Source organism: Cetorhinus maximus, unplaced genomic scaffold (assembly GCF_964194155.1).
Source record: "Cetorhinus maximus unplaced genomic scaffold, sCetMax3.hap1.1 HAP1_SCAFFOLD_4462, whole genome shotgun sequence".
Classification (NCBI taxonomy): domain Eukaryota; kingdom Metazoa; phylum Chordata; class Chondrichthyes; order Lamniformes; family Cetorhinidae; genus Cetorhinus; species Cetorhinus maximus.
Window position 1 is genome coordinate 1 of NW_027600365.1, and position 15394 is coordinate 15394.

Below are 15394 nucleotides of genomic sequence, written 5' to 3' on the forward strand. Positions count from 1 at the left end.
GTGTCCAGTTCCCGGGGGTGGGAGTGCGATGGGCTCAGCTCCGTCCAGCTGTCAGGGGGAGACGGTACCGCACAGACACGGGGAAAAGCCAGGCAGGAGAGAGGGAGGAGGAGGTTGGAATTAAAGTCAGGAGAGCAGCATTTCCCTGGAAGCCCCCCCCGGCCAGTCCGAGCCCCTCCCCGTGTAACAGCCCAATCCCCCTCCCCCTCCCCCACCGCAGACCCCCCCAGGCCCAGGAAGAGCAGCGAGTGGGTCCTCACCTTGTTGGGGTGTGGGATGTAAATGGTCGGCATGTCAAAGCCACACTTGTTCAGGCCCGGCCTCTTACACAGCTCCTGTACGATCTGCATCATCACCCTCTGTGTGGGGGCGGGGGGGCGGAGAGAGCAGGGGGGAGAGAGGGGGGAGGAGTGGGGAGGGTGAGGGAGAGGAGGGTGGAGTGGGGAGGGTGAGGGAGAGGAGGGTGGAGTGGGGAGGGTGAGGGAGAGGAGGGTGGAGTGGGGAGGGTGAGGGAGAGGAGGGTGGAGTGGGGAGGGTGAGGGAGAGGAGGGTGGAGTGGGGAGGGTGAGGGAGAGGAGGGTGGAGTGGGGAGGGTGAGGGAGAGGAGGGTGGAGTGGGGAGGGTGAGGGAGAGGAGGGTGGAGTGGGGAGGGTGAGGGAGAGGAGGGTGGAGTGGGGAGGGTGAGGGAGAGGAGGGAGGGTGGAGTGGGGAGGGTGAGGGAGAGGAGGGAGGGTGGAGTGGGGAGGGTGAGGGAGAGGAGGGAGGGTGGAGTGGGGAGGGTGAGGAGGGAGGGTGGAGTGGGGAGGGTGAGGGAGAGGAGGGAGGGTGGAGTGGGGAGGGTGAGGAGGGAGGGTGGAGTGGGGAGGGTGAGGGAGAGGAGGGAGGGTGGAGTGGGGAGGGTGAGGGAGAGGAGGGAGGGTGGAGTGGGGAGGGTGAGGGAGATGAGGGTGGAGTGGGGAGGGTGAGGGAGAGGAGGGTGGAGTGGGGAGGGTGAGGGAGAGGAGGGTGGGTGAGGCGGGGAGGGTGAGGAGGATGGAGTGGGGAGGGTGAGGGAGAGGAGGGTGGAGTGGGGAGGGTGAGGGAGAGGAGGGTGGGTGAGGCGGGGAGGGTGAGGAGGGTGGAGTGGGGAGGGTGAGGGAGAGGAGTGTGGAGTGGGGAGGGTGAGGGAGAGGAGGGAGGGTGGAGTGGGGAGGGTGAGGGAGAGGAGGGTGGAGTGGGGAGGATGAGGGAGAGGAGGGAGGGTGGAGTGGGGAGGGTGAGGGAGAGGAGGGTGGAGTGGGGAGGGTGAGGGAGAGGAGGGAGGGTGGAGTGGGGAGGGTGAGGGAGAGGAGGGTGGAGTGGGGAGGGTGAGGGAGAGGAGGGTGGAGTGGGGAGGGTGAGGGAGAGGAGGGTGGGTGAGGCGGGGAGGGTGAGGAGGGTGGAGTGGGGAGGGTGAGGGAGAGGAGGGTGGAGTGGGGAGGGTGAGGGAGAGGAGGGAGGGTGGAGTGGGGAGGGTGAGGGAGAGGAGGGAGGGTGGAGTGGGGAGGGTGAGGGAGAGGAGGGTGGGTGAGGCGGCGAGGGAGAGGAGGGTGGAGTGGGGAGGGTGAGGGAGAGAGAGGGAGTTTAGACCAGATGATCAATGCCATGCAGAGCTCACACACACAACAGCAACGAGACCCTGGGAGGAGGAGGAGGGATACAGGCAGGGCGGGTGACTGGGTAGGAACATGGCAGATGGACTGGGGAAGCCTTCGTAAAAATATAAAGGTGGACTTATTTCCTCCTCCCAGTGTGAAATATTTGCTTCACTCTCTGGGTGACCTCCATGAGCCACAGGAAGTTACCGTGCGGGTACAGCGAGCGATGAGGAAGGGAAATGGTCTGTGAGTCTTCACTACAAAGGGATTGGAGTTTCAGGGTGAAGGGGTCTTCCTACAATGACACAGGGCGTTGGGTGAGACCACACCCGGAGCTCTGGGTCCAGTTTTGGTCTCCTTACCTGAGGAAGGACATCCCTGCCCTAGAGGGAGTGTAATGAAGGTTCACTAGACTGGTTCCTGGGATGAGAGGGATTGTCCCAGGAGGAGAGATTGAGGAGAATGGGGTCTCTATTCCCTGGAGTTTCGAAGAATGAGAGGTCGTCTCACTGAAAGGTAGAAAATTCTGAAGGGGATTTGACAGGGTCGATGCTGAGAGGCTGTTTCCCCACCTCTCCCCGGGCTGGAGAGTCTAGAACATGGGGGGTCCCAGTCTCAGGAGAAGGGGTCGGATATTTTGGGCTGAGATGAAGGAGAAATGTCTTCACTCGGGGAGGGTTGTGAATCTTTGGAACTCTCTACCCCAGAGAGCGGTGGGGGCTCCGACATCGAGTAGGTTCAAGACCCGGGAGATTGAGAGGATTTTTGGACACTGAGGGGATCGAGGGATGTGGGGAGAGTGCGGGGAGGTGGAGTTGAGGGAGAAGATCAGCCACAGGCTGGATTAAGGTGGAGTTGAGGGCGAAGATCAGCCACAGGCTGGATTAAGGTGGAGTTGAGGGGGAAGATCAGCCACAGGCTGGATTAAGGTGGAGTTGAGGGGGAAGATCAGCCACAGGCTGGATTAAGGTGGAGTTGAGGGGGAAGATCAGCCACAGGCTGGATTAAGGTGGAGTTGAGGGAGAAGATCAGCCACAGGCTGGATTAAGGTGGAGTTGAGGTGGAAGATCAGCCACAGGCTGGATTAAGGTGGAGTTGAGGTGGAAGATCAGCCACAGGCTGGATTAAGGTGGAGTTGAGGGAGAAGATCAGCCACAGGCTGGATTAAGGTGGAGTTGAGGGAGAAGATCAGCCACAGGCTGGATTAAGGTGGAGTTGAGGGAGAAGATCAGCCACAGGCTGGATTAAGGTGGAGTTGAGGTGGAAGATCAGCCACAGGCTGGATTAAGGTGGAGTTGAGGTGGGAGATCAGCCACAGGCTGGATTAAGGTGGAGTTGAGGTGGGAGATCAGCCACAGGCTGGATTAAGGTGGAGTTGAGGTGGAAGATCAGCCACAGGCTGGATTAAGGTGGAGTTGAGGTGGGAGATCAGCCACAGGCTGGATTAAGGTGGAGTTGAGGTGGGAGATCAGCCACAGGCTGGATTAAGGTGGAGTTGAGGTCGAAGGTCAGCCAACAGGCTCGAGGGGCCGAATGGCCTCCTCCTCCTATTTTTTTTTTTAATGTTCCTAACGCATTTGTGTGGAAGTGATGTCCGGGGCTTGGCAGGGGTTGGGGGAGGGGGGGAACGGGGGAGGTGGGGGGGGAACGGGGGAGGGGGGGGTGGGGGGGGGGGGGGTGGGGGCAGGCGGGAAGGTTCTCTGTACCTGCCGGTCACACTCGGATCCCGCCTCGTCGGCCTTGCTGAGGTAGAAACGGATCTTTTCTCCCTGGGTCTCGTTGAGCTTCTCCACGATGTTGAGGGTCCTTTTGCACAGGGCCTGGCCCATGGGGTCGAAGAAGACGAGCACCAACTCGCAGAGCTCGCCTGGGGATCCGCAGCGAGTTGGCGAGGGGGAGGGAGGGGTGGGGTGGGGGGAGGAGAGCGAGAGAGACCATCTATTGGCGATAACATCAGTATGTAACACGAACGTCCCGACGCCCTGCCGCTCACATTCACGTTACCGCACAACCCGTTAAGGGGCGCGCTCGAGGGAGACGGTGGGCGGGGGGGGGGTGACTACGCCAGAGACCGAGCGAGTTAGGTTTGCGTGGGAATTTGGTGCTGGGAGGGGTGGGGTGGTGGAAAAAGAGGTGCGGTGTACGTAGGAATTATGCTAAGTGAGTCATTAAATTAAGTTAACTCATCACAGAACTGACAGTGGCCGGACAGGTGTCGCGTTGCAGCTGCGGAATGTGGGCGTTTGGGGTGCCAAGGCGATCCACGACAAACACATTCCCCAAGAGGCGTAAGCAGCCGGAGCAACTCCGGATCGGGGTTATCGATCTGGAAGGTGAACCTCAAGACGCTGCGCAACATGAGGGAGGGGAGGAGGAATAGCTGGACACTTTGTTCCAGAAGATGGTCAACGCCTCTTGGAACAGGGCTGTCTGTTTTTGGGTCAGCGGAGAGGGACAGGAGGACGCGACTGTGTGAGCGAGGCGGGTAAAGGGACTGAGCGGACAGTCGCGGAGGAGCCTCAGGCTTTGCAGTTTGTCAAACAGTACAAGGAGCTCGGTGCCAAATGAAGAAGCAGAACCTCAGAAGGTAACAACCTCTGGATTATGACCTGAGCCACGTGCACATTAGCATAGAGCAAATAAGATTAGAGAAATGAACGCGTGGCTCGAGCGCTGGTGTGGGAGAGGTGGGTTCCTGGTTCTTGCGAACTGCGCAACTAGGGAGGTAGAGAGGGCTTTAAGCTAAGCAAGGGAGGGGGGGTGAGGGGTCAAGCTTGGGTAGATCTGGCAAATCAAGGGGTAGATTCAAGGCAGGAGACCATAATGGGAAATGAGAGTCATAGAATAGCAGGAAGGGACAGAGAGATAAAACCTAAGAGTACCCCAATAGTCAAGACTAGATGTTACAAAGATAACAAAAAGGCAAAACTAAAGGCTCTGTAGCCGAATGCGTAAAGCATTCACCACAAAGTTAAATGAGTTGATAACGCACACTGAAGTGAATAAATATGATTCGACAGCCATAAGGGAGACGCGGCTGCAGGATGACAAGAACTGGGTCCTGAATATTGAGGGGTATGTGACATCTAAGAAGAATAGGAAGCTAGGTAAAGGTGGAGGGGTAGCGCTGTTAATCGAGGATGGCATCTAAGGAGAATAGGAAGCTAGGTAAAGGTGGAGGGGTAGCGCTGTTAATAGAATAGGAAGCTAGGTAAAGGTGGAGGGGTAGCGCTGTTAATAGAATAGGAAGCTAGGTAAAGGTGGAGGGGTAGTGCTGTTAATAGAATAGGAAGCTAGGTAAAGGTGGAGGGGTAGCGCTGTTAATAGAATAGGAAGCTAGGTAAAGGTGGAGGGGTAGCGCTGTTAATAGAATAGGAAGCTAGGTAAAGGTGGAGGGGTAGCGCTGTTAATAGAATAGGAAGCTAGGTAAAGGTGGAGGGGTAGCGCTGTTAATAGAATAGGAAGCTAGGTAAAGGTGGAGGGGTAGCGCTGTTAATAGAATAGGAAGCTAGGTAAAGATGGAGGGGTAGTGCTGTTAATAGAATAGGAAGCTAGGTAAAGGTGGAGGGGTAGCGCTGTTAATCGACGATGGCATCTAAGAAGAATAGGGAGCTAGGTAAAGGTGGAGGGGTAGCGCTGTTAATAGAATAGGAAGCTAGGTAAAGGTGGAGGGGTAGCGCTGTTAATCGAGGATGGCATCTAAGAAGAATAGGAAGCTAGGTAAAGGCGGAGGGGTAGCGCTGTTAATAGAATAGGAAGCTAGGTAAAGGTGGAGGGGTAGCGCTGTTAATAGAATAGGAAGCTAGGTAAAGGTGGAGGGGTAGCGCTGTTAATCGAGGATGGCATCTAAGAAGAATAGGAAGCTAGGTAAAGGCGGAGGGGTAGCGCTGTTAATCGAGGATGGCATCTAAGAAGAATAGGAAGCTAGGTAAAGGTGGAGGGGTAGCGCTGTTAATCGAGGATGGCATCTAAGAAGAATAGGAAGCTAGGTAAAGGCGGAGGGGTAGCGCTGTTAATAGAATAGGAAGCTAGGTAAAGGTGGAGGGGTAGCGCTGTTAATCGAGGATGGCATCTAAGAAGAATAGGGAGCTAGGTAAAGGTGGAGGGGTAGCGCTGTTAACCAAGGATGGCATTGGGTGCGACAGTTGGAGACGACCTTGGTTCAGGAGATGCAGAGTCGTTTGGGGGGGGAGATGAGGAACAGTAGGGGAAAGAAGTCACTAGTGGGAGTGGTCTACAGGACCCCCTGAGCAGTAACCACAGTGTAGGACAAAGTATACAAGAAGAAATATTGAGTGATAAAGGGACGGCAATAATCTGTCTGTATTGTGCAATGCGACAGGATTAAATCATGACCTCAGAGTGAAGGCACCGCTGGGTAGCAGCGACCACGGGATGATTGAATTTTACATCCAGTGTCAGAGGGAGAACGGGGATGACGAAAAGGTGAAATCAGGAGAAGGAAATTAAGAGGCGGAGAGGAAGCTAGCTAGAAACGCTAAGAAACGGATAGCAAGAGTTTCTACAGGCATCTAAAAAGGAAAAGCGTAAGTAAAGTGAGTGCTGGTCCTCTAGAGAGTGAGGACGGGGAGTTAGTAGTTGATAATAAAGAAACGACAGATGAAATGCACAAATATATTGCTCGTCTTCACTATAGAGGATAGAAAAAACATTCCAGTCACAGCTGGAAATCAGGAGGAAGGGAGAGGGGAACTTGGTGAAATTACAATCACTAGGGAAGCAGTACTGAGCAAACTGTTGGAGCTGTGGGCTGACAAGTCTCCGGGTCCCGATGGACTTCATCCTAGGGTCTTAAAAGAGCTGGTGAGGTAGCACATGCGTTGGCGTTAGTTTTCCAAAGTTCGCTGGATTCAGGGAAGGTCCCATCAGACTGGGAGGCAGCAAGTGTAACCCCTCTGCTCAAGGGAGGGAGGGAGAGGCAGGAAACTGGAAACCATAGGCCAGTGAGCTGGACGTCTGTCCTGGGGAAGGCGTTAAGAGTCGATCGTTCGGGAGGTTGTAACTCTTTCGAGTACATTCACGGTTCTTGAAGTTTATTTTTTTTCCCGGGAGTGGGACGTGAACCCACAACCTTCTGGCTCAAGAGGTGAGGGTGCTACGAACTGAGCCACAGCTGACACCTCAATTCGGGAGGTTGGAGCCGGGCACTCAAGAGAGGCGCGAGGTAATCGGGAAGAGTCGGCGCGGTTTGGTGAAAGGGAAATCACGTTTAACCAATTTATTCTGAAGAAGGAACGTGCGGCGTGGACGAAGGGGAATCTGTAGACGTGCTGTGTTTGGGGTTGCAAAAGGCATTTGACCAGGTGCCACGCCAAAGGTTATTGAGGAAAATATAAGCGCATGGGGTGTAGGGGGGTTAGCATGGATAGAAGACTGGCTGGATGACAGAAAGCAGAGAGTAGGCATAAATGGGTCTTTTTCTGATTGGCAGGATGTGACGAGTAGAGTCCCTCAGGGACTAGGTGTTAGGACCTGAACTTTTTACAATTTACAGCAATGACTTAGGTGAGGGGAGCGGAGTCATGGAGGCTAAATTTGCAGATGACACAAAGATAGGTAGGAAAGTATGTTGTGGAGAGGACATGAGGAGGTTTGCAAGGCAGGGGAAATGTCCACTGTGATGGGGGAGAGACTTGAACTTCAAAAAAGGACATAGGCATGTGGGTGGATTGGGCAGACAAGTGGCAGATGAAGTTCAACGCAGAGATGGGTGAGGTGATTCGTTTTGGATTTGGCAAGACAGTATATAATAGAGGGAGAGACTCTAAAAGGAGGTGCATGAACAGAGGGACCTCAGCAGAGATGTACAGAAGTCGTTGAGGATGACATTGAGAGAGCAGTTGACACGTCATATAGTATCTTAGGCTTTATTAATAGGGGCATTGAGTACAAGAGTAAGGAGGTTGAACTTGTATAAGACACTAGCTAGTTCTCATCTGGAGCACTGCGTCCAGTTCTGGGCACCACACTTGAGGAAGGATGTGAAGACAATGGACAGAGTACAGAGGAGATTCACAAGAATGATTCCCCGGATGAGGAACTGTAGCTCTCAGGATAGATCGGAGAGGTTGGGGCTGTTCTCCTCGGAGAAAAGAAGGCTGAGAGGAGACTTGATCGAGATATTCGAAGGTCCTGAGGGGTACGGACAGGGTAAATAGTGAGAAACTGTTCCCACTCAGGAGAACATCAGGAACGAGAGGGCAGAGATAGGGAGGGTTGTAGGGGACTGGAGGAGGTTACTGAGATAGGGAGGGGTGTAGGGGCTGGAGGAGGTTACTGAGATAGGGAGGGGTGTAGGGACTGGAGGAGGTTACTGAGATAGGGAGGGGTGTAGGGGCTGGAGGAGGTTACAGAGATAGGGAGGGGTGTAGGGACTGGAGGAGGTTACTGAGATAGGGAGGGGTGTAGGGGTTGGAGGAGGTTACAGAGATAGGGAGGGGTGTAGGGGGCTGGAGGAGGTTACAGAGATAGGGAGGGTTGTAGGGGTTGGAGGAGGTTACAGAGATAGGGAGGGGTGTAGGGGGCTGGAGGAGGTTACAGAGATAGGGAGGGTTGTAGGGGCTGGAGGAGGTTACAGAGATGGGGAGGGGTGTAGGGGGCTGGAGGAGGGTTATAGAAATAGGGAGGGGTGTAGGGGGCTGGAGGAGGGTTACAGAAATAGGGAGGGGTGTAGGGGGCTGGAGGAGGGTTACAGAAATAGGGAGGGATGTAGGGGGCTGGAGGAGGTTACAGAAATAGGGAGGGGTGTAGGGGGCTGGAGGAGGGTTACAGAAATAGGGAGGGGTGTAGGGGGCTGGAGGAGGTTACAGAGATAGGGAGGGGGGGGTTGAGGGCCATGGAGGGATTTGAGAACGAGGATGAGAATTTAAAATTGGAGGTGTGGGTCAGCAAGCGCAGGGGGTGACGGGTGAACAGGACACGGTGACGGGTGGAACATGGGGGTAAGCGGGGAGACAGCGGCAGCATTGAAGAGAGGGGAAATGGCAAGCAGGGGAGGGTTGGTCCGGTACCGTGCTAATCGGCCTAGACATGCGGTTATGGAGAGAGCGAGGTCTCAGTGAACGCAGGTAACACTCACCCAGCCACAGGATTGCCTGGTCTACATCAAAAGGATACTTCATATCTCCGTCTACTAGACCCGGGGTGTCAATAAACGTCACCAAACTGAACTTCTTCTGTTTGGAGGTGGAGATTTCGGTGCTCAGATACTCGGACACTCCTGTGGGAGAAGCACAGAACAAGGAACACAGGACAGGTACAGCACGGGGTGAGATACAGAGTAAATCTCCCTCTACACCGTCCCCATCAAACACTCCCAGGACAGGTACAGCACGGGGTTAGAGATACAGAGTAAATCTCCCTCTACACCGTCCCCATCAAACACTCCCAGGACAGGTACAGCACGGGGTTAGATACAGAGTAAATCTCCCTCTACACCGTCCCCATCAAACACACCCAGGACAGGTACAGCACGGGGTTAGATACAGAGTAAAGCTCCCTCTACACCGTCCCCATCACACACTCCCAGGACAGGTACAGCACGGGGTTAGATACAGAGTAAAGCTCCCTCTACACTGTCCCCATCAAACACTCCCAGGACAGGTACAGCACGGGGTTAGATACAGAGTAAAGCTCCCTCTACACTGTCCCCATCAAACACTCCCAGGACAGGTACAGCATGGGGTTAGATACAGAGTAAAGCTCCCTCTACACTGTCCCCATCAAACACTCCCAGGACAGGTACAGCACGGGGTTAGATACAGAGTAAAGCTCCCTCTACACTGTCCCCATCAAACACTCCCAGGACAGGTACAGCACGGGGTTAGATACAGAGTAAAGCTCCCTCTACACTGTCCCCATCAAACACTCCCAGGACAGGTACAGCACGGGGTTAGATACAGAGTAAAGCTCCCTCTGCACCGTCCCCATCAAACACTCCCCAGGACAGGTACAGCACGGGGTTAGATACAGAGTAAAGCTCCCTCTACACCGTCCCCATCAAACACTCCCAGGACAGATTGAGCAATGGGTTAAATACAGAGGCCATTCAGCCCCTCTCCAGCCTGTTACACAGGAACAGGAGGAGGCCATTCAGCTCCTCTACACACTGTGCTCCCTGGAGCTGAGTAGAAAGCTGCAGGATGCAGTGTGGGGTTGGTCTGGTCTAAGGACTGGGAAGGAGCGATGGGCTGGAGTGTGGGAAGCACACTGATCAGCTCTTTTAGCGTTTCCAGCCCCCACCCTGCTCCTGGGGGTGAGTACAGCTCGAGAATCTCTCTCTCTCTCTCGCCACCCCCCGCCCCATTCCTCCAGCCCCGGGAATCAGGCAGGGAGTTCATCCATTCTGGCGAGGGGGCAGACGGCATCACCACCTGGGCTAGGGAGGGGGGAGGGAGAGAGGTTTGATAAAATCTGGCTGCTGGCCTCCTTGCAGGAGACGTCACAACACAATGCCAGGCGCTTACCTTCAATCTGCTGCAGGGGCTTGAAGTGCGGGTAAAGATGCAGCGTAGCATTGCCCTGAGAGAGAGAGAGAGAGATTGAGACAGAGCGAGCGAGGCAGAGACACAGAGCGACAGACAGCCAGACAGAGAGAGAGACAGAGAGAGAGACAGAGAGAGAGTGAGAGAGAGAGAGAGAGAGAGAGAGAGAGAGAGAGAGAGAGAGAGAGAGAGAGAGAGAGAGAGAGAGACAGAGACACAGAGCGACAGACAGAGAGAGAGAGAGAGAGACAGCCAGACAGAGAGAGACAGCCAGACAGAGAGAGACAGCCAGACAGAGAGAGAGAGAAAGAGAGAGAGAGAGAGAGAGAGTGAGCGAGGCAGAGACACAGAGCGACAGACAGCCAGACAGAGAGAGAGAGAGAGAGAGACAGCCAGACAGAGAGAGAGCGAGCGAGAGAGAGACAGAGCGAGCAAGGCAGAGACACAGCGACAGACAGCCAGACAGAGAGAGAGAGAGACAGCCAGACAGAGAGAGAGAGAGAGAGAGAGAGAGAGAGAGACAGCCAGACAGAGAGAGAGAGAGACAGCCAGACAGAGAGAGAGAGAGACAGCCAGACAGACAGAGAGAGAGAGACACAGAGCGAGCGAGGCAGAGACACAGAGCGACAGACAGCCAGACAGAGAGAGAGAGAGAGACAGCCGGACAGAGACAGAGAGAGAGACAGCCGGACAGAGACAGAGAGAGAGACAGCCGGACAGAGACAGAGAGAGAGACAGCCGGACAGAGACAGAGAGAGAGACAGCCGGACAGAGACAGAGAGAGAGACAGCCGGACAGAGACAGAGAGAGAGACAGCCGGACAGAGACAGAGAGAGAGACAGCCGGACAGAGACAGAGAGAGACACAGCCGGACAGAGACAGAGAGAGACACAGCCGGACAGAGACAGAGAGAGACACAGCCGGACAGAGACAGAGAGAGACACAGCGAGAGAGAGAGAGAGAGAGAGACAGCCAGACAGAGACAGAGAGACAGCCAGACAGAGACAGAGAGACAGCCAGACAGAGACAGAGAGACAGCCAGACAGAGACAGAGAGACAGCCAGACAGAGACAGAGAGAGACAGCCAGACAGAGACAGAGAGAGACAGCCAGACAGAGACAGAGAGAGACAGCCAGACAGAGACAGACAGACAGCCGAGTGACACTCCAGTGAGTGTCCACCTGCTTCCCCACTGTTCAAACCCTACAGCCACCCGTAAACGACACCGGAATGACGGGAGAGTAAACTGCGAGGCCACAGAGAGATATCGATCACTGAGGGAAGCGGGCAGAGAGAGAGAGAGAGAGAGAGTAAATTCTGCCCGATGGAGTATCAGGTGGGAAAATTGCACCCCTCCGCTTTGGCAGGTACGACAGAAACGCAGACTGGGCTGTAAACCCAGAGAGACACCGCAGAGCTCCGGAGAGTCCTGGAGCATGGCTGCACAACTCCCAGGTGCAGAGGGATCTGGGTGTCCTAGTGCATAAGTCACAAAAAAATGTTAGTCCGCAGGCACAGCAAGTGACGAAGAAGGTTAGTGGAATGTTAATCCTTTATTACGAGAGGGATTGGACACAAAAGGAAGGATGTTATGCTCCAGTGAGACAGGGCGTTGGGTGAGAGCGCATCTCGAATACTGTGAGCAGTTTTGGTCTCCTTATTTAAGGAAGGATGTGAATGTGTTGGAGGGGGGTCAGAGGAGGTTTCACTAGATCAATACCTGGAACGAGCGGGGTTGTCTGATGAGGAAAGGGTTGGACAGACTGGACTTGTACCCACTGGAGTTTAGAAGAGTGAGTGGGGGGGCGATTGGACTGAAGTGGACAAGACCCTGAACGGCCTGGACAAGGTGGACATGGAAAGGACGTTTCCCCTTGTGGGTGGGTCCAGAACGAGGGGGAGGGGGTCACTGTTTTAAAATTAGGGGGTCCCCCCTTTTTCATTCATATTCATTCACGGGGGGTGTGGGCTGTCGCTGGCCGGGCCCGGAATTTATTGCCCGTCCCTAATTGCCCCCCTTGAGAAGGTGGTGGGTGAGCCGCTGCAGTCCCCGTGTGGTGTAGGTACACCCACCGTGCTGTTAGGGAGGGAGTTCCAGGATTCTGTCCCGTGTGGTGTAGGTACACCCACGGCGCTGTTAGGGAGGGAGTTCCAGGATTTTGTCCGTGTGGTGTAGGTACACCCACGGCGCTGTTAGGGAGGGAGTTCCAGGATTTTGTCCGTGTGGTGTAGGTACACCCACAGCGCTGTTAGGGAGGGAGTTCCAGGATTTGGATCCAGCGACAGTGAAGGAACGGCCGATATATTTCCAAGTCGGGATGGTGAGGGGCTCGGAGGGGAACTTCCAGGTGGTGGGTGTCCCCATGTGTCTGCTGCCCTCGTCCTTCTAGACGGTAGAGGCCGTGGGTTTGGGCGGCGCTGTCGAAGGAGCCTTGGCGAGTTGCTGCAGCGCATCTTGTAGATGGTACACACACACTGCTGCCCCTGTGCGTCGGTGGTGGTGGGAGTGAATGTTTGTGGATGGGGTGCCGATCGAGCGGGGGCTGCTTTGTCCTGGACGGCGTCGAGCTTCTCGAGTGTTGTGGGAGCCGCACTCATCCAGGCAAGTGGGGAGCATCCCATCACACTCCCGACTTGTGCCTTGCAGATGGTGGACAGGCCAGAGTGTGCAGCGAGAAACAGTTCCCTCTGGCGAGCGGGTCAGCGGCCGGTGGACACTGGCTCCCTCTGGCGAGCGGGTCCGCGGCCGGTGGACACTGGCTCCCTCTGGCGAGCGGGTCCGCGGCCGGTGGACACTGGCTCCCTCTGGCGAGCGGGTCCGCGGCCGGTGGACACTGGCTCCCTCTGGCGAGCGGGTCCGCGGCCGGTGGACACTGGCTCCCTCTGGCGAGCGGGTCCGCGGCCGGTGGACACTGGCTCCCTCTGGCGAGCGGGTCCGCGGCCGGTGGACACTGGCTCCCTCTGGCGAGCGGGTCCGCGGCCGGTGGACACTGGCTCCCTCTGGCGAGCGGGTCCGCGGCCGGTGGACACTGGCTCCCTCTGGCGAGCGGGTCCGCGGCCGGTGGACACTGGCTCCCTCTGGCGAGCGGGTCCGCGGCCGGTGGACACTGGCTCCCTCTGGCGAGCGGGTCCGCGGCCGGTGGACACTGGCTCCCTCTGGCGAGCGGGTCCGCGGCCGGTGGACACTGGCTCCCTCTGGCGAGCGGGTCCGCGGCCGGTGGACACTGGCTCCCTCTGGCGAGCGGGTCCGCGGCCGGTGGACACTGGCTCCCTCTGGCGAGCGGGTCCGCGGCCGGTGGACACTGGCTCCCTCTGGCGAGCGGGTCCGCGGCCGGTGGACACTGGCTCCCTCTGGCGAGCGGGTCCGCGGCCGGTGGACACTGGCTCCCTCTGGCGAGCGGGTCCGCGGCCGGTGGACACTGGCTCCCTCTGGCGAGCGGGTCCGCGGCCGGTGGACACTGGCTCCCTCTGGCGAGCGGGTCCGCGGCCGGTGGACACTGGCTCCCTCTGGCGAGCGGGTCCGCGGCCGGTGGACACTGGCTCCCTCTGGCGAGCGGGTCCGCGGCCGGTGGACACTGGCTCCCTCTGGCGAGCGGGTCCGCGGGCAGTGGACGCAGGTTTAAAATCATCAGCGAAAGATCTCGAGGGGCAGGTGAGGAGAGGGGTCGGGATCTGGAACCTTCTACCTGAACAGGGAGGGGGGAGCGGCCGCCACAAATAATTTGGCCAGGTTCTTGCTCCGGGAGGATGAGGGACTGACCCCCGGGGGGTGGGTGTGTGTGGGGGACAGTGTGGGGGGGGTAAGGGGTTGGGGAAGGTGGGCGGTGGGGGTGTGCCGATGAAGATAAGGCAGCAGGGGGAAGGGTGAACATAAGGCTGGAACAGCAACACCACCCTGCATTTATCTAGCACCAAACAGCCTTAACGTAGGAAATCACCTCCCCCAACCCAGAGCCACCCTCGGACTGGACTCAACACCCGGTCACAGAAGGAGGTGGAAGAGCTGGAAAAGGGGGGTTTACCAGGGGGAGGGAGAGCAGGGGCAGGGGGAGCGAGGCTGGGACATGAGCGAGAGGAATGTTGTCCTTCATTGCGAGGGGGGGGATGGAGTTAGGACAAGTGGGGAAGTCTCGCTCCGACTGTCCAGGGCGTCGGTGAGACCCGCTCCTGGGGCACTGAGGACAGTTTCGGTCTCCTGACTTAAGGAGGGACGGACTCGCGCTGGAGGCCGTTCAGAGAAGCCTCACTCGGACCGATTCCTGGGACGAAGGGGGTGGGGTTTGTCTTGTGAGGAGAGGTTGAGCAGTTTGGGCCCTGTACCCCCCGCATTGGAGTTTCGAAGAACGAGAGGCGATCTTATCGAGACAGATAAGATTCGGAGGGGGCGGGGTAGGGGGCTCGACAGGGGGGGATGCTGGGAGGATGTTTACCCCCCTCGTGTGTGGGGTGGGGGAATCTAGAACGAGGAGGGAGGGAGGAGGGGGCACAGTTTCAGAACGAGGGGTTGAAGACGGAGAGGGGGAGGAATTTCTTCTCTCAGAGGGGGGTCAGTCTGTGGGATTCTCTCCCCCACCTCCCCCCCAGAGAGCAGTGGAGGCCGGGGCTGTTGGATATACTCGAGGCCGAGGGAGGCGGAGGGGAGTCGAGGGTTGTGCTGTTGGATATACTCCAGGCCGAGGGAGGCGGGTTTCCGATCGACGAGGGGGAGTGGAGGGTTGGGAGGGAGGGGAACAGACAGGAAAGTGGACAATCAGGTCAGCCACGATCTTATTGAATGGGGCTAGCAGGCTGGAGAGGGGCTGAACGGCCTCCTCCTGCTCCTGGTGGGTATGGGTGTGGGTCAAGAGTCTCCCAATGGGCCTCCCAGGTCTCAGCCGGGAGGACGGGGGAGGGTGGTGACCTGAGCAGCCCTGTCACTTGTCTCAGCAGCACAGAGAGAGCTGGAGATGGACGGGTTGCTCGGTGTTTGGTCCCCATGTTCCTGCCCACGCCCTCAAACCCAGCCACCCCACCCCGGTCAACACTCACGGTGAGCGACTCCCTCTTCCGGCCGCTGGTCACGAAGGTGAAACCCTGGGTCTCGATGGCCACACCGGTTCGCTGGATGTGTTCCTCCACATACCTGCAGGGCAGCGGAGAGCAGAGTGAGAGAGAGCAGAGGGAGAGAGCAGAGGGAGAGGGTGAGAGAGTGAGACAGAGAGGGAGGCAGAGAGGGAGGCAGAGAGGGAGGCAGAGAGGGAGGCAGAGAGGGAGGCAGAGAGAGAGAGGCAGAGG

The 15394-nt window shown here is 57.1% G+C and overlaps 1 protein-coding gene across 1 annotated transcript; it reads right to left on the reverse strand.

Annotated features, from left to right (window-relative positions):
• Positions 1-260: 260 nt before the first annotated feature.
• Positions 261-15242, reverse strand: LOC144678499 (uncharacterized; the record flags this gene model as incomplete). The annotated part of the gene is made up of 5 exons (XM_078538261.1): positions 261-359; positions 3323-3483; positions 8716-8856; positions 10103-10157; positions 15149-15242. Coding segments are annotated over 5 exons (550 nt in total), but the record flags the coding sequence as incomplete, so codon positions are not given.
• Positions 15243-15394: the final 152 nt, after the last annotated feature.